We start from the raw sequence: 25666 nt of genomic DNA on the forward strand, positions 1-25666 counted from the left end.
AAAACCAAAAAATAATAGAGAAAAATCAGTGAAACCAAAAGCTGATTCTTTGAGAAGATCAATATAATTGAAAAAGGTCTAGCCAAACTATCAGGAAAGAAAAAAAAAGAGATATGACACAATTACCAATATCAAAAATTAAGGAGAGAAGAAGCAGATGTGGCTCAAGTGATCAAGTTCCCACCTACCACAAAGGAGGTCCCAGGTTTGGTTCCCAGCGTCTGCTGAAGAAGACAAGCAAGACAGTGAGCTGACACAACAAAAGACACAAGGAGGAAAACATAATGAGAGTCACAACAAAACAGGGAGTGGAGGTGGCTCAAGCAATTAGGCATCTACTTCCCACATGGGAGGTCCCAGGTTTGGTTCAGACCAGCATACAATGAGCAGACACAGCAGATGCAAACAATGAGGGGGTGGGGAGAAATAAATAAAATAAACATTTTAAAAAAGAATGAAGGAGGGGACATCACTATAGATCACACAGACATTAAAAGTCTAATTTTAATAAATAATAAATGTGTTGATAAATTACAAATTAGATGAAATAGACATCCTGATATAAACTATCAAAACTTATTCAAGAAGTAGATAACTTGAGCAGTCCTACAATTCTAAGAAATTGAATTCACTTAGAAAGCTGTGACCCAGATGGTTTCACTGGAGAATTCAATCAAGCATTTAAAGGGAAAGGAATGCAAATTTTACACAAACTCTTCCACAAAACAGAAAATGGGGGAATGCTTCCAAATTCATTTTATGAAGCCAACATTACACTGATACCAAAGCCAGGCAAAGACATTAAAAGAAAAGACACCAAAAGATATCCTAGATGTAAAATTCTCAACAAAATATCAGCAAATCAAAACCCAACAATCCATAAAAAGGATAGTGCATTACAAACAAGTGGAGTTTATCGCAGTAAGGCAAAATTGGTTCAAAACTCAAAAATCAATTACTGTAATAGACCATATCAATAAAATTAAAGAAAATAGTACTGCATAACTCTATTTACTCTGCCCAATTATCTGCTTATTTTATGAAGCCAATTTTTTTGTCAATTCATGGGTCAAAACTGACCAATTCATTGTTGTTTAGATATCCTTTAGATAATTTTACTACTAACAATATCTAACATTTATTGAGCATGTACAAGCACAAGATATTATGCCAAGTACTACCTTTCTCCTGGCACTCACTCCCACACTTCAGGGCCTTTATACTTGCTATTCCTTTTACTCAAAATGTTCTTCCCATGCCCAGCTAATTTTCACCATTCAGTCCTTATTTCAAATACCATCTCCTCAGGCTGGCCCTCCCTTGTAAGCCTACTGCTCTCTATCACATCCTCCTGTTTATTTCCTAGCAGTCTGAATTACTTGAAATTATGAAGTTCTTTGTTTACTTGATCGTCTCCCCCATCAGCATGTAAACTCTGTGAAGGCAGGGTCCTTGTGTTTGCCTTGTTTATTGCTATATTCCCATGCCCATAATAGCATCTGACCTATAACAGAGTTTCAGTACTAGGAGAATAAATGAACTATAAAGTTCAATCTTCAAAACAACCATAGAAAAATAGTAATTACCTTCCTCAAATTTATATATATAAGAATCCTGTGACTCAAGAGTAAATTATCTGTCCCAAATTACAAAGGCTTGCATTCAGGTAGTTTATTTTGGAATGTGATTTCTGAAAGCAGGGTGAGGGATACAGGGAAGGAAATAGGAAATGGGAGTCAATACAAGGATACATTATCAAGTTGGCCACCACTATGACTAACAGATGTTTCTGATGGGTAATTGATCCCTCAGGGTTTTCTAAGAAGCCTTGTAAATGTGTCTCAGAAATATCAGCTAGGGAAGATTCAGGAAAGCATTTTATCCATCAGTTTCCATCTCCCAATAGTCTGGAGTGGCCATAGAAAAGAAACCGCATGGGAGGAAGAGAAAAAAACAAACCAGACCAGCTTATACCAAATCAGACTCGGTATAAGTGGATGGAATAAGAGGCTGAATACATCCAAACAACACACAAGAAGGTGACATAAAGGCTAGTCAGTGGCACAGCCAGAACTCAAACTCTGACAATATGACTACAAAGCCCACACTCCAGCATTGATGAAACCGCTTCCTATGCCATATAATGCCACAGTCCAAAAGAATTATCACCTTTATGATGGACTGTAAGTGAAAAACACATACAGTCACAAACAGAAATAACAGAAATCAATGTGGAACTCAGATAACAAAAGCAAATGCAATTGTGAATGGATATATAAAAAGACTGCAGTCTGGGGAGGATGCAACGCATGGTCGTGTGTACTATTAAATGCTGAATTTATCAAAAGTTTTAAATATATATACCTTCTGTTCCAAGCAAATCTACCTCTAAGAATTTAGCTCAAAATAATTATCAAGGAAGTGCACAAAGATTTTGCTGCAAAGATGGTAATTATAACATTGCTTATACTAGTGAAAAAACTAGAATAGGTAAATGTTCTACCTATAAAATAGAATCATACTCAACGTTAAAAAGGAGGGTGTAAAAAATATTTTATGCCATGGGAAGATGTTCCCAATATAGTAAGTACAAAATATTTCTAGTGATATTACTGTATAGCCCTTTTAAAAAAAAAACAAACACTATATAAATATATGTGTGTTTTTAAGTCTCTAACAAAATATTAATGGTGATAATATCTGAATGATCTGTATGGGAGACTTAGCTTTATATAAAAATGTATTTTAAGAATTAGAAAACAGAGGAAGGGAGAGAGAGCCCTGCCATTTTTGATCCTGCCATGTGACAGAGAGGAATGGCTCAAACAGCTGAGGCCCCTGGGAGAGACGAGCCATTTGCCTGATACCTTACAGGTGAACTTGGGAAGAGAGTGAAACAGCTGACACTGATAAAGGAGGCCCAGAAAGAGACAGCCCTGTGTCAACTTGCAGCTGAAATCGGGAAGAAAGTGGAATAGCTAAGCCTGAGAGAGGAAGCTCAGAGGGGAAGGCAGAGACCAGGCAAAGACTGCCAGCCATCTTGCTTCAATACATGGCAGCTGACTTTGGTGAGAAAGCAGTTCTTATGGTGCCTTGAGTTGGACTTTTCATGGCCTTGGAACTGTAAGCTTTTACCCCAATAAATCCCCATATAAAAGCCAACAGATTTCTGGTACTTTGCATCAGCACCCCTTTACTAACTAAGACACCAAGTGTAGGAGTAGCTAGAACCCAATAGTTAAACAGCCTAAGCATCCTGGATACTTCTTAGCTATATCCCAGACACAGACACATCATAACTGCACTCAACTTCCGGGGGCTGAACTTGATCCGACTGACCGATGCACCAGCTAATCAGTACATGTAACATGATATGCCACTGTAAGAGCCAATCATATATTATGATAGTAGTAACATAAAAGCAGCTCCCATGTAAACAGAGGAGCGGAGAGAACAAAGAAAGGTGAACAGGAGAATGGAATAAACTCAATATGCATAAACTCCCCACAGTTCAGTGTGCCTTCTTTGCAAACAGCCCTGACTCCCCCTCTCTAGCAGAGAATCTGAGACCCAACACTAAGTCTTCATAATTTCCTCCTAGGTTTTCTTCTAAGAGTTTCATTTTTTTTAACTCTAAAATTTAAGTCTGTGATACATTTTGAGTTAATTTTTGTATGTGGTGTAACTTGAGGATCAAACTCATCTTTCTGCATGTGGATATTCAATGGTCCCAGAACCAGTTGTTGAACAGACCGTCCTTTTCCCAATAAATTGCCTTGGCATTCCGTCAAAAATCATTTGACTATAAAAAAATGTTTTTAATAAATAAAGAATAATTTAATAATAATAATAAGTAACTATTTCTAATTCAGTTAAGCTTCATTAAATTATATACTGATAAAGGAGCAAGTCACTAGTAATCTTCTGGCTTTTCTGCAAGTGAAGCGAGGAAACGGCTCATACATAAAGAATCCAAGCAGTAATTAAAATAGAAGGTTTAAAAAAAAAAGTTTCTTCTCCACAACAGAAATTTTCACCTTTGAAAATAGGGATGTTTTGAGAACAGACAATACATTAATCTAAAATGAAAAATGGAAAACATCTATGGTAAAGGTAATATAAAACATCACAATTTAAGGTGCTTCCTTTTGGATCATTCTCATTTCTCTTTGGCATGACTGAAATGCACAGACATTTCTTTGTGGCAGTGAATACCAATCAGTCTTTGGAGACTGTGCATTAACTTAGAATAATTATTATAGTATGGTATATACAGATTACTTACTCTATGCCAGGCACTCTGCTAAAAAGCACTCTGTGTAATACCATCTCAGTGAATCCTTAAAGTAACTCTGAGGTAGGAAATAATTACCTGCCAGCTCTATGTGAGGAAACAGACTGAGATAAATAACTTGCCCAGGGTCACAGTTAGTGAAGGGCTAGGATCTGAACCCCATTCTGCCTGACTCTTTTAAAACAAAGTGTTTTTCTTATATGTAGCAAGGAAATATATGTATTTAACTTTCTGAAATTGAGAAATTCCATTCCTAGGTATATATTCAGGAGAACTGAGAACAGGTATTCAAACAAAATCTTGTACTTGAATGTTCACAGTATCAATATCATAAAAGCCAAAAAGTAGAAAGAGACCAAATGTCCAACAACTGATGAATGAATAAACAAAATATGCCATAGCCATATATTGGAATGGTAGTCAGCCATAAAAAGGAGTGAAATATTGATACATGCTACAACACCAATGTACCTTGACTATATGTAACATATTTCATGATACCATTGATATGAAATATCCAAAACTGGCAAATCCAAAAAGACATAAAGCAGTTTAGTGGTTCTCAGGAGCTGGGGAGAAGAATGGGGGAATGACTGCTAATAAGCGTATGATTTCTTTTTGTGGCAATGAAAATGTTCTGGAATTAGATAGTGAATACAGTGGAAGCCACTGAATTATACACTTTGAAATGGTTAAAATGGTGAATTTTGTGTAATGTGAACCTTACTTAAAAAAAAAATAGCATCTCTGAGTATTAAAAACACTAACCACAGGTTTTGCAAAGCTTAGCCATCTGGGCTCTTACAGAAGCAATCTAACTGAAGAGAGACAAAGAAAGGATGAAGAAAAAGGCAGCAAACCAGAGCTTCTGCTTGTCCCCACAAGTCAGGCATATAAAAATGCACACAGCAAAAACCCCAGTGTGGTTCACACCCTTGAGAGGAGGAGCTACCGTATCTGACCGCAATAACTGGTTTTCCTATTTCTGACTACTTACTATTTGGTAAACTTCTCAGGGTTTGCTCCAGAATAGAGTGATGTGGTATCTCATAAAGTAACTTCCTTAAAGTTTTTCATCAGAAAGGGGCTAAAGCAAAAACAACAAAATATGAAAGTCCTCACAAATGAAGTATCCATGCATTTTAAAGGACACCTCCTGCTTCCAACCTGATTCATTCTCTGGGCCAATGAGCTTCCTAGAAGGAAACAACGAAACTTACCCACAATGGCCAAGTTAGGGAAGGCTGCCTCCTTGTGACTATCTCAACAAAGACCTCTGTAAGACTGCCCAGAAATCAAAAGGTTCCAGGTTTAATTTGGTACACCCATTTTCCTACAATGTTTAGAAGTAAAATGCTGGAAGCCACCCATGGGTTAGCTCCTCTTCCTAATGCACTGGAGAGAATTCAATGACACTGGATGCCTGACGCACTGACCACTCCTCACAGAGGTCACCAGACACTGTACTGGACAAAGTGCCTGGCTGACGAGGGCAGCCAGGACTTGTCACTGGACCAAATAGTTATAGAGTTTATCAGAAAAATAAACAGAAGAAATGCTAATAAGTTTTTGGTGGGGAAAAGGAGGATGAAGAAAACTTTCCCTCTAGAAACAAAAATGTATTCTACAGCTAAAATATTGGGGGAAGCGGGTGTATGAGGAATAAAATTTTAAAAGGACATTGTAAAACAGAGCCTAGGAGCTGCATGCCAGAGGAAATGTGTGTCAAGTCTACAAGTCATCAACAATGGCATCAGGCATGTGTATTTTTACTTTGATCCTGCCACTGTGCTGGTCACCAGTAGGGTTTATACTTCTTAATAAGATTTTAAACAAACATTAACACTTTAATGGTCATTAAGTGCAAAAAAGCAGTGATTGTTCAAAGTGCTAATTAGACAGGGATTCAATTATAATGAAATAATTTTAAAGCAAAAAGGGGAAAGAAATTATGAATATTATACATTAATATGGGTAATATCATTAACAGCAGGAACAACTCTGAAAGACAGACTGAATCAGGAAGCTTGTGAAAAGTTCTGAATCCATGTGATAAAGTGTAGGAGAGAAGTAAAATTTTAAAATGGGAAAATCTGTGATTGTTGGCAAGAAAACCTGTTGCAAATCCAAATGCATAAAGAGTTCAGGCAGCTATCAGTGAAAGAGGGGAAGGAGATGACAAGCATATATTCAGCAGATTTTTGTCAAATAAGAATTGAGCCCTGATACTGCTACTTCAAGAAATCTGGATTTGTCTGAAATATCCCAGTTTTACATTGTTGGCGTGTAACTCACCCCCAGCCTGTGTGGTCTGCCAGTTTTCAAGTGTGCCTTGGAGAATCATCAATGAAGTTAGTGCCTAACAGTATGATGCTCATTTAAGAGCGGGCTAAGAGTTTTCAAGGCCACGTACAGTGAATGTGCTGCTGATAACGGCTTTTCACAAGCCAAGAATGGTTCTATAAGTTTAAAGACACATTGACTCTGTGATCAACCGAAATAAGTTTAGAAGTGAGGATACAATAGCTATAAAGACATTACTCCAGGACATCTGAGAAGATAAATAGGAGGGGGAGATTTTTGATGTAGACTACATTGGTCTATTTTGGGAAAAGATGGCAAACAGAACCTATATCTGCAAGGTGGAGAAACCCAAGTCTGATTTTAAAGCCATTATGGTTCATCTTCCATTTCTGATGGAAGGGACATCTTCCATTTCTATCTGGTAGAAATGTATAAGTGAACCAAGCTTAAACTCCTTTTAACTGGACTTGCAAACAGACTCTCGGTCTCTAATGTGTTTGGGAATAGAGATGCAACTAAACAACTCTACACCAATTCTGAAAAAGTTGGCTACTGAAGAGGAGAAAAGGCCCCACATTCATCAATTCCAAAAGAATTAAAGAGTCAAATGAAAACAAAGAAACCAAAAAGAAAGATAAAATTCTAGCTGGAGACAACAAACTCAGTATACCTGTCCACTCTTCCTCACTCCCAAGTTTGTACTGAAATAAAATAACCCTCAAAACACCAGAAAGAAATGTGTACTTTCAAAGGAGTCCAGGAAATCTAATTAATAAATGCCAAGACCTGGAGAGGAACAAGAGCTGTCACCAGAAAAATTTAGAATGTTTCTGAAAATTCAGTCATTACCATTACAGCACCACAATTTTCATCATATCCCAGTATAACCTATCCCATATTTTCCTTTAAATCACTTTACGATGGCTTACTTTAAAAAAATATATTTTAAAGGAAACTTTATATCACTATAGTGATTGGACACCAGGTATCAATTTGTCAGTAGGTGGTAACTAAAAGATAATATAAAACAATAACAAAACGAAGCCCCACAGGAGTTGCTGAGGGCTGGGAGAGGGAGGAAGAGGTGTGATATGGGGCATTTTCAGGACTGAGTTGTCCTGAATAGTACTGCAGGGACAGATGCAGAACACTGTTTATCCTGCCATAACCACTGGATGGACTGGGGAAGAGTGCGAGCTACAATGTAAACTATGATCCATGCAGTGTGGCAGTGCTCCAGGGTATATTCACCAAGTGCAATGAATATGCCTCACTGGTGAAAGGGGATGTTGATGTGGGAGGAGTGGGTGGGTGTATATGGGAACCTCTTATGTTTTTTAATGTAATATTTTGTGATCTATTCATCTTTTTAAAAAAAAGACAATAAAAAATAATTAATGAAAAAACAAACACTGAATTCTAATGAAATATTGTAGTACTGTAACTGACAGAGATTTGGCCTGCCTCCTGTTCTCTTTGTTACGATGGGATACTAGCCTATTGGAGAGGTATTTCAGACTAGCACCAAATTGGGACCTTCTCTCTGATATTATCAGGAGCAAAAAGAACTGAAAAGGGAATAATTTTTTTTCTTACTTTTGTTTCAAATTTTTTTTAATTTTTAAAGTTTTCTCCAGTAGTATAAGTGACATGCTTGCATGCAGAACTGCTGGGCCAGTTAGCCCTTCTACAAAACCCCATTTCCAAACACACTCTAAGCTAGTTCTTTCTCACACACAACCCTAGTTGGAAAGAAGGCTGTCATTCCCAAAGTAAAAGCCAAGAAATGCTCTCCAAGGAGAGGGGACAAACTGCTTAAGCAGGACACTGCAGAGTTGGAGGCCTAAGGAAAAAAGTAGAAAAGAGCTTGGAATAACTTCAAATTTCCACAGGAGATCACACCTTGCAAGTGGCAGTGAACAGTGGGAGGAGCACGGTAAGAAGAAAGGCAGCTTCACCTATGAGTAAAATTCATAAAAAGATCCAAACCCTCCTAACTAACAACTGTGGGGGATTCTCAGAGTAGTCTGCCTGACAGCCCTACTGCTACTGGCCCCAGCAACCTACCTAGAAACCAGTCCATTCACAAGCTCTGCATATTTGAAGGGTCTACAAGTCATACCATTTAAGGTATAAGCCTCTAAGGGAAAAAAGATCTACACACAAAGAGGAACCCCACATTAGCTAGTTAAAAATTGACTATGTAGAGGAATGGCCAAGCAAAGATCCAGAAAGTTCATCATCCATGTACTCCATTCTAAAAACTTTACTCTGGGAGGTACTCCAGGAAACAACAGCAACAAAAAAAGGAGAATCCAAGAAAGAAATGATGGAAGATTCATGAAACAGTGGTAGCTGAGTGTGAACCTAAAGTAGTGAATAACTATCAAAAGAAATTAAGAGACTCCTTTAAACAGCATAGGTGTTCTTCCCTAAGGGCCCAGTAGGTCACAACAATTCCAATCACAAGCAGTGGCTCTACAATAAATATATAACCATAGTAATGTAAATATAGCTACTGGTTTTGATTTTCTACATAAAATCATTCTTCAGACAAAGTATGGAAGTTTTGTTAGCCTTGTAGAACAGAATATAAACACACACAACTTATACATAACACAAAAACTAGGAATTAAAATACAGAAGATTATACATGTGCCTGGACAACTTTTCTCATTTTCATGGTAGAGTCAACTGATTGTTCCTAAAATTGATCAACCAAAAACGAAGTTTTTTTGCCCATTATTTGCAATTATAAAGGTAATTACTACAATTGGTAACCAAACCAAAATTGAAAGATGGAGAGGAGGTGGGAGGTAAGCAAATTCCAATAATTATGGGAAATCTATAAACAGAACCAGAAGTTGAGAAATCAATAAAGAGGCATAAACACATAATTTTAAGCTGCCTCAGTAATTACCAGAAGAACCAAATAAAAAAGAACTCAAAAGCAAGTACTTCTAGATAGCAGAAATGAGGAAGGGAGAAGTCATGTTATATCTTCCTTTAAACTTTTTTTTTACTATATGAATATACTACTTATATTAACAACATATATATGTATGGGTTGTGTGTGTATACATACACATACATAGATATACATATACTGGATACATAGGAAGAAAAAAAAATAATCTACAAGAACATCCTCCAAATTGCTACTGGGATTGTTAGAGGTTTGCAATGATTACCAGGTCATAAAGCTGTGACTCCATTCTGATCAACTGAGCAAGCTGCCTATGTGTGGAAGACAGCATCTCTCTCCTCAAGAATGAGCCATATCACAGTGGGAATGGAGCAGATAAGGACCCTCAAGGACCCTCATCCCTTTCAGGCCAACCCTCCTGCATTCCAAGAAAACCCTACCTCCCAGTTCATCACCCCCAGGCCATACACAAAGAGAATTCACTTTTACAGCCCTTTATTGACCCAAGGCTGCACTCGGACCCTAATCCCCTCCCCATGAATTAACATTTCCCCGCCTATTGATGTACTACATAAATTCACATCTGCACCTTCCACAAGTGGGCTGAAGTCTCCCTTCAGACCCCCACCATGCTGGTAGGGGGGCTGAAGTCTGTTCTTCAGACCCACTCCATTGGGAGAGCTTCTCAATACATTCTCTGCCTGTGGTTATATCAGTCTCCCTGTCCCAGTGAGTGCTACTTTTCTCCAACAGGGGTTAAAGAGAAAAGAATGAATTTCACATTTAGCTTTCTATTCTTTTGGGTTGCTGGAATTTGAACAAAGAGTATTAGCTTCATAATTAGAAAAAAATAATAAGATACAAAAAATGCTGGATAAATATTTAAGGGATCTCAGGAGGGCTAAGAATTGATAAAGAAGAAAACTGAATGATCATTTCACTGATCTCAAGAAGGTTAGGACTCGTTAAAGAATAAATTTGGCCAAATAAAATTTCTTAGTTAAATCCCTGTATTTTAAATGACTGACTTATAAATGAAAAACTTCATATGAAAAAAAACTTCATGATGAATGCACAACTCTATCATTATACTGAAAGCCATGATAGTATACTCTTAATAGACTATATAGTATGTGAATAAAACTGCTTTAAATTTTTTTAAAAACTTCAGGAAAAAATCTAAAAGCAATTAACAAATAAGTTAAATATTTGTAACAGATAACAAGACAAGACCTAATACCCTTAAAGAACTCTTACAAATTAATTTAAACATTTTTAAAAACCACTAAGATCTCAAAAGAAAAAAAAAATGAGCAAAGGACATAAATGGTCAAAATCAGTTTAAAAAATATATTAAAATGCCCAATAAGTATGAAAGAGAAAAAGTTCATTTTCCCAGGCATGCAAAGAAATGCAGATCAAGGTAAGAATGGAATGCTATTTTTTTAATCTCTCAAATAGCATTTTTTAAAAAATTATCATGCTTAATTGTTACAAGACTTTGATAAAAAAGACATGCTCCCAAAACTGCTACAAAGCAGTTTTTATACAAAGCATAAAGTGATGAATGTTTTCTAAAAGGATTTGACAATACATATCAAAAGCTTAAAAATGTTTCTCTTCTTTGACGCTGTAATTCCAAATTTATGATAATTTAGGATGCTGTCAAAGATGTGATCAATACCTTAGCTATTCAATGGAAGAACTTTTATCACTGATGTGGAAACAGTAACCACTGGAGGTTCTGAGGAGAGGGAGAGGTATAATATGGGGACATTTTCAGGACCTGGGAATTGTCCTGAATGACACTGCAATGACAGATACAAGCGATTAAATATCTTGTCATAACTTACAAAATTGTGCAGGACAGAGTGTAAACTACAAAGTAAACTATAATCTACACCCAGTGGCAATGCTCCAAAGTGTGTTCACCAACTGTAACAAATGCACCACACTAATGGAGGTTGTTATTAATGTGGGAAAATGTGGGAGGGCTAGGGAGCGGGGTATATGGGAATCCCCTATATTTTTTATGTAACATTTATGCAATCTATGTAACTTATTAAAAAATTTAAAAACTATATATTAAAAAAACCAGAAACTTTAGCTATTGATGTGATCAGAGATGTGAGCAATACCTTAGTTATAAAGATGTTCCTAATGGGAAAAAAAATGGAGAATGACTAACATTTTAGTAAGAGAAAATGTTATAATCATTCAAATTCTTGATTTTGTAAAACCAAGATAATGTTGGGAGGAGCATATTACATAAGAAAATGTATATTCAAATGCTGCTTTTGTGTAAACTAAATTACATATATGTATATGTAAGTGTGTGAAAGAAAAAGAGAGTGCATAGGTAAGCACTTGCACGGAAAAATAGAAGAATGAGCACTAACAATAGTTATTTGGGTTGGGGTGTAATAGGTGGGATTATTTCTTTCTACTGAACACATCTGTAAAATTTTAAAATTTAGAAGCAAGATATCTCAGTTTTGTAATAAGACAAAACAGGAACAATGTTTAAAGTCAGCTTTGAAGATTATTAATAACATGGGGTAAATTCATTTAAGAAAGTTAAATGAAAAAATCAGAATGCAAAACTGGATATAGGGGGAAGTGGCTGTGGCTCAAGCAATTGGGCTCCCATCTACAATATAGGAGGTCCAGAGTTTGATGCCCAAGGCCTCCTGGTGAAGGCAAGCTGGCCCATGTGGCAAACTGGCCCACGCAGAGTGCTGGCCTGGGCAGAGTACTGCCCCACACAGGAGTGCTGCCCAGGAGGGAATGCTGGCTCACGTGGAGAGCTGACGCAGCAAGAAGACACAAAAAAAAAGAGACACAGAGGAGAGATAATAAGAGATGCAGCAGACCAGGGAGCTGAGGTGGCACAAGAGAATGATCACCTCTCTCCCACTCCAGAGAGTCCCAGGATTGGTTCTTGGAGCCACCTAATGAAAATACAAGAAGACACAGAAGAACACACAGCAAATGGACAGAGAGAGCAGAAAATGGAGGGAAGGGAGAAATAAATAAATAAATCTTAAAAAAAAAAAGCAACTGAATATAGGAAGCAGCTGTGACTCAAGCAATTGAGCACCCATCTCTCACATGGGAGATCCTGGGTTTGTTTCCCAGTGTCTTCTGAAGAAAAAATGAGCAAAAACAAAGAGCAAATTGATGAGGGAAAATCTCAGGGTTAAAAAAACAACAACAGGATATAACATGTTCCCAATTTTGCTTAGGATTTACAACCACACCAATATGTAAGCTGGGATCAAGCCTGGGTAGTACTATAAAACAGAATTTGGTTTTTCTCCCTTATATTTTATTTTTCAAATTTTCTACAATGAAAACCATCCCCAGTAAATCTTAGAAACAGAGAGTTAATAAAGTTAAACAAATTCCTTTGTGGTAGAGCTGTTAAAGGCCTATGAAATGCAAATGCGCACTGTCAATCTTTAAAGAACACAGACTGCAACAACCTCCTTGGCTATAGAATCTTTAGTACTGCTCTTTCCACAGTATCATGCTACATTAAAGGAAATAAATTAACATAGGCATTGGAAAATGGCTGAGAGCAACAACAATATAGCTTATAAAGAAGAAGGAAAAAATGCCTGGAAAAAAGAATCCTAATTTAAATAAGGGTTAAAACTTAAGAAGTCCCTCCCAGTACCAATGTTCCAGAAAGCAAACTTCAAAAATGTTGGAGCAAAGTATAAGATAGTATTTATCACATTGTACTTATTAAAATGCCATAGAAATGTATTTTTAAAATAGCTTGATTTAAGGTAGATTCCATATTCATTACTAAAACAGATACTGAGACAAGATGAGAATGGAAAAGTTAGAGAAGGAAAATAATAAGACAAGAGTAGGTTTAAAAAAAAAAAGCAGCATACACAAAAATAACTGTAGTAGGCACAATCAGCAAGATGGTGGCAGAGTAAGGCACTCCTAGAGTCAGCTAGTGCTACAAGGCAGACAGTAATCACCTAAAGCTATTTAAAGCACTTGTTTACAGGCCCCAGGAGACCAAAAGAGCATCCTGCAACATCCTTGAAAGAAGCGAAGGAGACTGCCCATCTGCTGAGAAGATTTGTAAGTAGAGCACTCCAGGCCCCAGAGGCCAGTGCATCATCCACTGGAGGCACAAGCCAACTCAGGAGCTATTCCGCTGCTGGCATTGGAAGTTCCACTTCCCAAAAACGGGGAAGAAAGAGATGGCTGGGCAACAACTCCAGCTACTGATTAATAAATTCGGTGGGCTAAAGTATAATAGTAACAGCTAAAGTTTGACCCTGTCCAAGTCAGAAAGAGGCTGGTGGCTGCCATTTGACTCTGCCTCCAGCATGAGGGGAAGCCAGGTTGACTGAAAATTACAGTGACGGTAGAGACTGGTTTCTTTTACCCAGATTGGCCTGCAGCCCTAGCCTAGGCTTCAGCCCCTCCTCTACCAGTGAGGAGGCTGGCAGGCCCTGCACCAGCCTATCCAGCTAACTGCAGGTACATTTGGCTAGCACAGACTGAATCATTGGAAGTCTACCAGGGTAACTGCAGTCAACTCGGACCCACACTGCAAAGACTGCCACCCACATCTGCAGTTCCATCCCTGCCCCAGGAAGGGGAGAAAGGGAAATGAAGCTTCATCAGTCTCTCTGGATTACTACAGTCTAGGCCTGCACTACTTGGATTATTCCACAAAGCTGTGGCTCTGTCCCCTTCCCTGGCAATGGAGAAAGTTGGGAGAAAATTCAGTGGTCCCTGGGGCAATAAGGGCAACTTGAGCCTCCACAGCTTACAGCACCAACTACATCCTTGGCTCCTACTACACAACCAGTAAGGTAGAAAGGGCAGTAAACCCTAAACAAAAGAGAAAAACTGTACCCAGAATAAATACTCTAGTAAGCCAGGTGATAAGACACCAACAAAAAAATTACAAACCACACCAAGAAATAGGAAGATATGGCCCAGTTAAAGGAACAAGCCTCCAGATGACATAAAGGAGTTGAGACAACTAATCATCGATGTTCAAACAAATCTCCTTAATAAATTCAATGAGATGGCTAAAGAGATTAAGAATATGAAGATACAGGGTGAGCATGAAGAATTTGAAAGCATACATAGAAAAATAGCAGATCTTATGGGAATGAAAAGTACAATAAATGAAATTAAAAATACACTGGAATCCTATAATGGCAGATTTGAAAAGGCAGAATAAAGGTTTGGTGAGGTTGAAGAAATGGCCTCTGAAAGTGAACATACAATAGAAGAGATGAAGAAAAGAATGGAAAAAATTGAACAAGGTCTCAGGAAACTAAACAACAGCAAAAGATGTGCAAACATATGTGTTATGGGTGCCCCAGAAGGAGAGGGGAAGGAAAAAGGGGTAGAGGGAATATTTAAAGAAATAATGGTGGAAAGTTTCCCAATCCTATTGAAGGACACAGATATCCATGTTCAAGAAGCACAACATACTCCCACCCGAAAAAATCCAAATAGAAAAACTCCAAGACACATACTAATCAGAATATCAAATTCCAAAGACAAAGAGCGAATTCTGAGAGCAGCAAGAGAAAAGCAATGCATAACATAGAAGGGATACCCAATAAGATTAAGTGCTGATTACTCACTAGAAACCAAGAAGGCAAGAAGTCGGTAGTATGATATATTTAAGATACTACAAGAGAAAACTTACAGCCAATAATCTTATATCCAGCATGACTGTCTTTCAAAAATGAGGGCAAGTTTAGAATACTCACAGACAAACAGAAATTGAAAGTGTTTGTAATCAAAAGACTGGTTTTGCAGGAAATACTAAAGGGTGTGCTACAGCCTGAAAAGAAAAGACAGGACAGAGAGGCCTGAAGAGAGTCTAGAAATGAAGATTATAGCAATAAAAGTAACTGAAAGTATCATAAGAGTGGTGAAAATAAAATATGACAGATAAAACTCAAATATTCAGGAAGAAACTTAATCAACTATGTAAAGCACTTATATTCAGAAAACTACAACTCATTGTTAAAAGAACAAAAACAGCTTAAATAATTGGAAGAATATTCCATGCTCACGGACTGGAAGACTAAATATCATTAAGATGTCAATTCTACTCAAATTGATATACAGATTTAATGCAATCCTGGTAAAAATTCCACCAGCATTTTTTAAATAAATGGAAAGCACAATAATCAAATTTATTTGGAAGGGTAAGGGCTCCTGAATAGCCAGATTTATCTTAAAAAGGAAAAGCAAAGTTGGAGGACTCTCATTTCTGGACTTTAAATCGTATTACCTAGCTACAGTGGGAAAAACAGCAAGGTACTGGCATAAAAACAGACATACAGACCAATGAAATTGAACTGATGGTTCAGAAATGACACTCACATGTATGATCAAGTAATTTTTGACTAGGCTATCAAACCCACCCAGCTTGAGCAGAACAGCCCACTCAACAAATGGTGCGAGAAAACTGGATAGCCATAGCCAAAAGAAGGAAAAAGGACCCCTATCTCACATCCTATACAAAAGTTAACTCAAAATGAACCAAAAACCTAAATATACAAGCAAGCAAGAATCATAAAGCTTCTAGAAGAAAATGTAGGAAAGTATCTTCAAGCCCTGGTGGTTAAGTGGTAGATTCTTAAAGGAGATAATAAGAGGACTGAGATGGACCACTGATGTTTAATGTATGTAGAAGTTTTAATTAGCTTTAATGTAAAAGTACAGAAATGTAGAGTGTTGATGGTAACACATTAGAGTGAGTAACAGCTGGTTTATAAATGGAAATGTCACTAATCTAGGTAATCTAGGGCTGTAAATGCCAAATGACAGAATGCTTGAGAATAATCTAGGGACTGAAAAGCAGGGTAAATCCAGAATTGGATGAGAACTGTGGATGATGGTACAGATGCAAGAGTGTCCTTTGTGAGCTGAACAAATGAACATCACTATGGCAGGGTGGTGGGAATGTGGAGAAGCATAGGAAAAATACAACTGGAGTGACTTATAGACTGTAGTTAACAGGAATAATGTAAATATTCTTGCATCTATGCCAAAGACATACTGTGTTGATAATGGGGGAGGAGTTTGGAAAATGTGTGCCAAATGTACGCTACGGACCTGGTAATAATCAGGTGATATTAACTCACAATCTTTAATAAATGTTCCACCATGGTGTGGTGTGTTGATAGAAGGGTGTTGTTTGGGAATTCTGCACAGGGGCACGATTATTTTGTAAGTTTACAACTTTTGTCATAAAAATATATTTTAAAATAATAATAGGGTATGCTGGGGGGAAATACACCAAATGTAATATAAGGTCTATAATCAGTAGTAAGATTTGGACAATATTCTTTCATGATTTGTAACAAATGTCTCTTGACAATGCAAGGTGTTGGTAAAGAGCTGATATATGGGACCCCTGTATGATGTTATACATATTGCTTTGTAAGTTTACAACTTTTACTATATACTTACTGTTTATGTATGTTCATGTACAGATGATATAAAAAATAATAATGATAGTGTGGGTTGGGGGAAAATACTTTGGTTAGTAGTAATATTTTGAAGATGTTGCTTAATCATTAAAAATATTTAACAATGAAAGGTATGGGTGGTAGTGTGAGTTATGAGAGCCCTGTATGATGTTGTGTATGCCTGTTTTCTAAGTTCACATCTATTACTCTACACTTATTGTTTATGTATGTTCATATAAGAGATATATTTCAAAAAATTTAAAAAATATACCTGTAAAAATAACTGTAGTATACTGGTTATTACAAAAAGATTTTAATTAGGACATAAAACATCTCTCCTGAAAGTAAAACTATGTTTTTATTTCTTCCTAGTGCTTTTCTGTAATTAAGAATTTTCTTTAACCAACATGTCTTCATTTTATAATAATAAAATAGTATTTTATAAAAAGAACAAAAATATATAGAAAAAAGAGGAAGAGTATAAACTGGAATGCTAACAGGGGTGTTTCTTTATTTTTCGAACTTTTTATAATGTAGTGAACGTTACTTTTAGAATGAAAAGAAACAAGGATTTTGAAAGCATCCTTTCTTCAATCTCGTCCAACCCTAGGTAATACCTGTCTTCTCTTCTCAAGTAAAAATCTTGAATCTATACTCCTTAGGAATTTTCAAGGACACAGTCTCCAAATATGGGAAATGGCTTACCCTCAAGAGTTAAGCTTTAAAGGAAACTGCAGGGAGCAGATGTGGCTCAAGCAACTGAGCACTGCCTCCCACAGGGGAAGTCCCGGGTTTGGTTTCCGGTGCCTCCAAAAGAAGACAAACCAGTAAAAACAGCAAACATATGAGAGTAAAAAAGAACAGACAACAAAAAAATAGTAACAACAACAACACTGAGCAAGATAATGAGCAAAACAACAAGCAGACAACAAGCAGAAAAAAACGAGCAGGGAGCAAATGTGGCTCAAGCAGTTGAATGTCTGCCTCCCACACGGAGAGTGCCAGTGCCTCCTAAGGAAAAAAAACAGGCAACGAGCAGATGATGAGTGAAAACAACCATCAAAAGCAACGAGCAAAAGAGATGAGTGAGGGAGCCCTGTGTGTGTGGGGTGAGGAGGGCTGAAATAAAGGAAACTGCAGGATTTGGGCAACAACCCAGGCCTGCCCAATTAACCTTTACTGAAAACAAAGAATGAAATTAGAGTACAAATGTGTAAACTATAGAGTCACCTTTAAAGAGGACAGCCAAGTGAGTCTTAACCCACAGAATAGAAAGTCAACTAAAATAAGACTGTACACTTAGTTTTCACTAAGGTACTAAAATACAAGGGTTGCTACATACTAAAGGGAAGTTGTATGCCAAAATGCCGAATATACAAAGAAAATTCATCAAAAGCAGTTCCATGAACCTCAGTCCCCTCTCAGTCAGGTCATGGATATAAAAGTAGTGAGTGTGGAATGGAGAGAGTTCTCTATTATAAAAACAGGACATTATAAGGAATATTTGTGGAACAAACCACTGAAGTGCTGCGAGTACCATTATGTCCTCCCATCAAGCTTAGGGAGCTCACTGGGCTTACTAAGTGGCACTGAAAGTGGTGATGTGGTGGATTTTCCCCCAGGAAATCTACAAGAACCAGCAGTGGGAGCATCTTTAGTTCTTCCCAAAAGTGCCCCCAAGCAGGTCAAAAGGACACAGCAGCAAGAAACTGGGGGTGAATCTCAGATGAGGACTAAGGAATAGTCACCCAAATAACATCTACCAAAATAGAGATGTATCCTCCCAGGTCAAGGAAGCAGCAGGTTGAGAGGCTCCCAGCTATGAGAGTCTCTTAAGAACCCCCTAAAGTACCCATAGGAGAGTTCAATTTTAATCATGTGCCAGTAGAAACTGTCCTAATTCCTCATCATTCCTTCCTCCTCCCATTCCATCCAATCTAGAACCTAGTGAGGTCAGAATCCAGAATTATGGGGGACAGAGACTGTATTTGCCAGCCAAAGAGCCACAGTGGTGCTGATGCAAAGTAACCAGAACTCTATTGGCTTTTATAAAGGGTATTTATTTGAGGGGGAAGCTTACAGTTACAGGGTCCTAAAAAGTCCAAGTCAAAGTTACTTCCTCACCAGTCTGTTGCCACAAATTGAAGCAAGGTGGCAGGCAATGTCTGTGAGGGTTCAGCCTTCCTCTTTCCCCTTAAGGCTCTGTGCACCCAACTTCTTTCTATCTCAGCTGTAGGCAGGCATAAGGTTCATCTCTTTCCCCAGGGCTCGCTTCTTTCAAGGCTCAGTTGCTCTGGTCTCTCTACATGAGAGACCAGTCAGCTGTAGACTATCAGACTCATCTCTCTTCCTGGGTCATGTCTATGAAGTACTCTCTCTTCCTAAGGATCTCCTTCTGTGTTCTCCTTCTCTATGTATTTACTTCCGTATGAACGTCTGTTTTATCCCCAAGGGGGCTGGGATTCAATACCGAGTCCCACTCTAATGATGTGGCTGGATCAGAGCCCTAATCTTAACATAATTAATCAGACCTCTCAGCTGAATCTAATACAATAAAAAATTACACCAGAAGAACTGACCAGTTTACAAACATAATATATATTTCCTTTTGGAATTCATAAATAATATCAAACTGCTACAGAGATGAACATTAAAAGATAATCACACCCTTTCTCAGCAGGTCACTGACAATTACGAGGCTTCACTGGAAGGGAGGGGGAGAAAAAGTCATCTTTAAATGAAGACTGTAAAGAGTTGATTATCATCTTGAACTGGATACTTTAAATTTTTTAATTGAGTCTGTTCTGTGACTTCTATTATCCAAGATTACCATTTGAATGTACATTTTGTCTTTTATTTTACCCCTGAATCCTGAGCACCTAGAACAGCATCTGCCCCTAGGAGTGCTCATTAAATGTGCTGAATCATTGAGTAGAACAGTGAAAGTCAGGAGGCATGAAGGCAAAAAGATTCTCCTAATGGAAAGCAGATGTGGCTCAAGCAGTTGGGCACCTGCCTACCACACGGGACATCCCAGGTTCAGTTCCTGGAGCAAGTTAGAGAGCTGACACAAGGGTTGGTGCCATGAAGTGACGCAGTGAGATGACCCAATGCAGAGACACCATGAAGAAACACAATGAGAGACACAACAAACAGGGAGCAGAGGTGGCTCGAGCAATTGGGCATCTCCCACATGGGAGGTCCCAGGTTTAGTTCCCAGTGCCTCCTAAAAAGAAGACAAATAGACACAGAGAGCACACAACGAATGGATACAGAGAGCAGACAGCAAGCGCGCAAAATGAAGGGAGGGGGGAAAAGAAAATAAAAAATAAATCTGAAAAAAAAAAAGCTTCCCCTACTGAGTAAATTTTAAAGAGATGGTGAAAGATTAAAATAAAGATTTATTTGATCATCTCCAACAAAGTTATGTGTTCAACATATTGAATATGTATCTAAAGAAGTAATAGGTTAGTAAGTACATGACTTGGTCCTTCTTAAGATTGATATTAAAAAAGGAGTCACTGTGGTAATGTTGGAAGTTACCACTTTGGCATTATGCTGGGAAGAGTAAAGTTCCTGAGGCAAGATCTTAAAGCGAAAATGAAGGGTGCTGATCTGGAATATCTCCACCAGTCCTTCTGCCACACCCATCTCTACAATGACATGAATGTCCTTGCCATAGGTTCACACCACTGATCCCAGATTCATCAAACTTTCCATCTGACTCCAGCCTCCCAATCAATTTAGATCAAAACAATTTCACTTCAGGGGGAAGTTGCAAGTCATGTGAAAACTGAATTTCTCACTTTAATAAATTTGTATTGGTTTCCACCCCAGTGCTGCGTGAATTTTAGTTAGCAAGGCCCTGGATATTGACAAGTATCAGTCTTCAAAGAGCTGAATCTAGCTGTTTTCCTTAGATAGACCCAGCTATCTACATACTAATCTCTACAGTTTTTTCTCAGTTTCTACTTTCTAGACTCTGATTCACATCTTAAAGAAAGCAGGTCTTGCCCTCAGTGCTCCACCAAAACTGCTGTCCTTAAAATAACCAATAACTCAATACCAATCCAATGGACTCTGAGGATGTGAAAGAAAGTAAATATGATCAAGGAGATATGGAGAGAACAAGGGGAGCAGGGAGTTTAATAATGGAGTGGGGGAGCTAAGGAGTAAAGAATTTTAGGAAGAAATGTTCCTCAGGGCCAAACATAGGAGAACATTCCACTATGGACTGAGAAGCACTCATTAGATTTTTTGGTATATAAATCATTGTTCACCCCATCTGGAGCAGTTTTAGTGGCCTGGTGGGGGAGAATCAGGCTGCAGCGAGCCTACAGTATTAATGCACTATAGGTGACCATCAAATAGCTAACTAATTGCAAAGGGCTAAAGAGGAAAGGGAGGTGAGAAACAGAAAAAAGCAAATGAAGGTCATCTTTCAAGAAGTTTAGTTGGGAAAAAAAGGAAACAAAGTGGTCAGTAGTTAGGAAGGTACAGGATAGGGTCAATAATGGGCTATGTGTTTGTATTTTTAAGAACAGGCTCAGAAGGATCCAGTTAATATATGACTGTGATTATCTACTATGGCAAGATTCTAGGAACTTTAGCTACAGTAACTCTTACAATCCTCACAACAACCCTATAAAACAGACTTTGGCCCAGTCGTTAGGGCGTCCGTCTACCATATGGGAGGTCCGCGGTTCAAACCCCGGGCCTCCTTGACCCGTGTGGAGCTGGCCATGCGCAGTGCTGATGCGCGCAAGGAGTGCCTTGCCACGCAAGGGTGTCCCCCGCGTAGGGGAGCCCCACGCGCAAGGAGTGTGCCCGTGAGGAAAGCCGCCCAGCGTGAAAAGAAAGTGCAGCCTGCCGAGGAATGGCGCCACCCACACTTCCCGTGTCGCTGACGACAACAGAAGCAGACAAAGAAACAAGACGCAGCAAATAGACACCAAGAACAGACAACCAGGGGGGGGGGGGAATTAAATAAATAAATAAATCTTTAAAAAAAAAAAAACAGATAATACTATTAACTCCTTTTCATTGACAAGGAATTTAAGTACAACAGCCTGACTTCAAAGTTTGTGCTCCACCTCACTATACTTTGCTCTCTCACCGAAATAGAGATGCCTCCTCGCTCCCCCACCCCAGGCAAGGGAGTAGCAGGTGGAAGGTTCCCAACTACAGGACTCTCTAAAGTACACACTAAAGCACCCACAGGAGAAGAGTCAGATTTAGCTATGTGCCAGGTTCAAATGCCCTTTCCCTGGTTTATTGCTCTGGCTGTACCAGCCTTCTTTACTATTTTGAAAACATCCTGTTGTATACATTTCAGAGTTTGGGGGCTTGCTGTTCCCTCTCTTCAGAATGAAAATCTTTCAGCAAGTTTTGACATTGCAAGTTCCTTCACATCATTTGGGTATCACCTCAAATGTCACATTCCCAGTATTTTCCCCGAGCTAAGGCAAAACTTCACCACAACCCCAGTCTGCCATCACCCTCTATTCTCTTGACAACATTGTGTGAAATCATAATTATTTGTTAACCTACTGATGTTGGTCTCCTTCATCCTGTTTACCACTTTATCCTCTGCACATGATCACTGTGTGACTTATAGAGAGGCTCAAACACTTGTTGAATGAGTGAATGAGAGAGAAAGAATCAAGTGTAACACTACAACATCAGTAGCAAATGGCAGGGATCTCTCCATTGAAAAAAACATAATGTACTTCACCACCCTTGGAAGCGGGAATAAGCGGATGTTATTATTCTTCCTCAGGATACTTACACAGGATCAGCTCTTTGACATAATAAGGGTGACAATTTCTTATCTAAAGGAAATCAAGTTGTTAAGGATCAAAGCAGGGGTTCTCAGCCTCACGCTCAAAAACCAATTTCTAAGATATCAAGTTTCAAAGGGAGAAAGAGTTTATTACTAAACATGAAGCAAATCGGATGGCCTATCAGCCTAAAAGCTGTCTCCCCAAATCTAAGGAGTTTAAGGTTTTTATGGATCCAAACAAGGGAGGTGGAGCTGTTACCACTACAATAAAAAGTATAAACAAGGAGTGGAACGAAGCTAAAATAACCATTGCAATAACAAGTATAAATAACTATAGTACCCTGTAAAGGGGTGGAACTAAACTAGAACTCAGCTAAAATAACCATTACAATAGCAAGTATAAGCACTGTAGTCAGGGATTACAATGTCTCCCTCAGTAAATAGCTTCACCAGTTAAAAAAAAAAAAAAATTAAGCAGGGTAACTTACTAAAAGACCAGTCCTGGGAAAAACTGTGCCTAAACACAATAAAGCACCATAAGCACTGGGACAAAGACTTGTTCAAAGTAGTGTTCCCAGCAACTAGGACAGTGCCTGGCCCACAGGAGATGCCCAAAACGTTTGTTAAATGAGCATATAAGACATTGCCCTCCGAGGAATGGCCACTCTATCATCTCATGCTGCAGAGACACTTATTTTAGAAGCACAGCAAGACAGCTGAGGAGGCCTTGTTCCCTGGGGCAGCAGTTTGGTTCCTAGAATTCAATATACATCAACAGTTTGCCATTGGTAATAAAGTATCATCCTCCCCAGAGAAAACTGTATAAGTTGAATGAACTTTGCCAATGCAATATAATGGCATTATAACCAAAAAGAGATTTCTCTTGCCTTTAAAAAAATGTTTTGTGTGTAATTTAGTCAGCAAGACAGGATAGTTTAAAATCCTGAAAGAAAAACAAGGACTGAAGAATTCTACCCACCAGTGTATATGGTTCACTCATTGTGTGATCCCAGGAAAATCACACCACTATCTAGACTGTCAGTTTCACAGACAGCAATAATGTTCTTCATTATTTGTAGTTTAAATGTACTCTGAAGTCAATGCATGAAATATGTCATAAATTAAATTAAGAAACAAAGAAAACCATAAATATCAAGTTCACTTCAAAAACTGAGAAGTTGTGAAGTGAGAAAGATTTAAAATGAAGACTTTTTGGCTCTGGTATTAACTCACAGAGTAAGATGTGTATTCACAGAAATAGATTTGTGCCAATCACAACAGAATCTTTAATATTTGGAAACGTCAAATGTTTCTGCACTCTGGCAACATTAACTTCATATGTACAGAGAGATGAAGCACTACCAGTGACAAGCAATCCCCAAATTATGGCTGTTCAGTTACTAATTTATCAATGTTTAATCTCAGTACTGTTCAGTTAACATACAGTCCACCTTAGCAAGTCTTTTAAGTACACTCAATTTCAGTGAGAAAAATAAACAATTATTTAAAAGAATATATATATGCCTCTGTTGACCACCACTAATACTCAAAATATCATAGCAACATCCAGCAGCAAAGTGCGCTTTTCTCACCAAATCACTTCCTAACTTCCCACCACTTTAAAGCACTTTGATCAGTTTTCGTTTGCCTAAAAAATTTTAAGGGAGACTGGCAGAGAAACAAATCTAAGTAAAACTGAGGGATCAGCTTCTGAAGCAGAGGTTGAAATCTGCTTCTGGAGAAGTCAGCTCCGTCCGGCTGTAGCCCAAATGAATGGGACAAGGTGACTGGAAAGGGGGCAGGCTTCCAGAATCGCCTCCAGCGGGACAGCCTCTTTTTTCAGCCTGGTACTGTCAGCGTTTGGCACACACGCCCGAAAGGACAAAGGGCCAGGCCAGGAGAAGACGAGGTCTCCCAACCTGACCCTAACTGCCTGCCCACCTGCAGCGGCCCCCCGGGCACCAGAGCACCGCACCTGGGGCTCGCAGGTGAGGGCCGGGGCTGGCGGCGGGACCGATTCCCCACTCGCCCCTTCAGGCTGAAGTGGGGGCAGTGGGCACCGGCAGGGACTAACGAAGTTCCGGCGCGGGGATGGATGGTCGGCCCCCGAACGTCCTGCAAACCCGAGGGTCCTCGCTGCCCCCACTTTCTTCCAGAAGGTGCCCAGGGTGGCATATAAGGGACAACCAGGATGGCAGCAGCCGGTACTCACAAAGCCCACTCGAGCCGGTGCTGGTGAACATGGTCCCGCCGGGCCCGGAGCCCCCGCGGGGGGAGAAGGGGAGGGGAAGCGGAGCGTGAAAAGGCCCGGCTACCGCGCAGGCGCACTGTCGGCGAGCGGTGAACCCGGCGACTCGCTCAAACGCTTGGGGCCGCCTGACGTATCGGGCATGCGCGGCCGCTGGGACGCACATGCTCCGTTCGCCCCCTCTCTTCCTGCCAGGGAAGGAAGTGCAGCCACCAGCGGAGGACACTGTCTCTCAGGGGTTTTTTCGACGGCTTTGGTAGCCTTTTGGAAAAGAAGTGGTATGATCTGGGAGGAAAGGAGGTTTGGCTCCTGGAGCCGCACACCTCTGCTTAGCGCCGACCCCACGACCCTTAGAGCCGGTTCCGCTGGAATGCCGGCCTAGGCTTTCCTCGCGGCCTCTTCTCCAACCTCCCCAGGCAGGACGCAGTTCGGATGCCGGTCAGGTCCACGCAGGCTCTCTGGGCGGTAGCACGAGGCTTGCTCCCCTGGGAACTGTTGTCAATTAGAACTCTCAAGTGCCGGCGTCAAGCTAAGTCCGACACGTCGCTCAGCCCGACTTGCAGTGATCGAAGGGGAGCCGGAGCTGGCCGACCCTCCCCGTTGCGGAGAGCGGGGCCGACTGGCTGTCCCCATT

General features: G+C 39.4%; 1 protein-coding gene across 3 annotated transcripts in view; it reads right to left on the reverse strand.

Moving 5' to 3' along the window:
- The window catches only part of UBAC2 (UBA domain containing 2), a 211404-nt gene extending 186248 nt beyond the window's left edge, over positions 1–25156 (reverse strand). For all 3 annotated transcript variants that reach the window (XM_004458418.4, XM_071208231.1, XM_071208230.1), the window contains exon 1: positions 24997–25156. In XM_004458418.4, the coding sequence (XP_004458475.1) occupies positions 24997–25027 (31 nt within the window). In that variant the 5' untranslated portion in view covers positions 25028–25156. The remainder of the gene's footprint in view (positions 1–24996) is intronic.
- Positions 25157–25666: the final 510 nt, after the last annotated feature.

This window comes from Dasypus novemcinctus, chromosome 15, assembly GCF_030445035.2.
Source record: "Dasypus novemcinctus isolate mDasNov1 chromosome 15, mDasNov1.1.hap2, whole genome shotgun sequence".
Classification (NCBI taxonomy): Eukaryota; Metazoa; Chordata; class Mammalia; order Cingulata; family Dasypodidae; genus Dasypus; species Dasypus novemcinctus.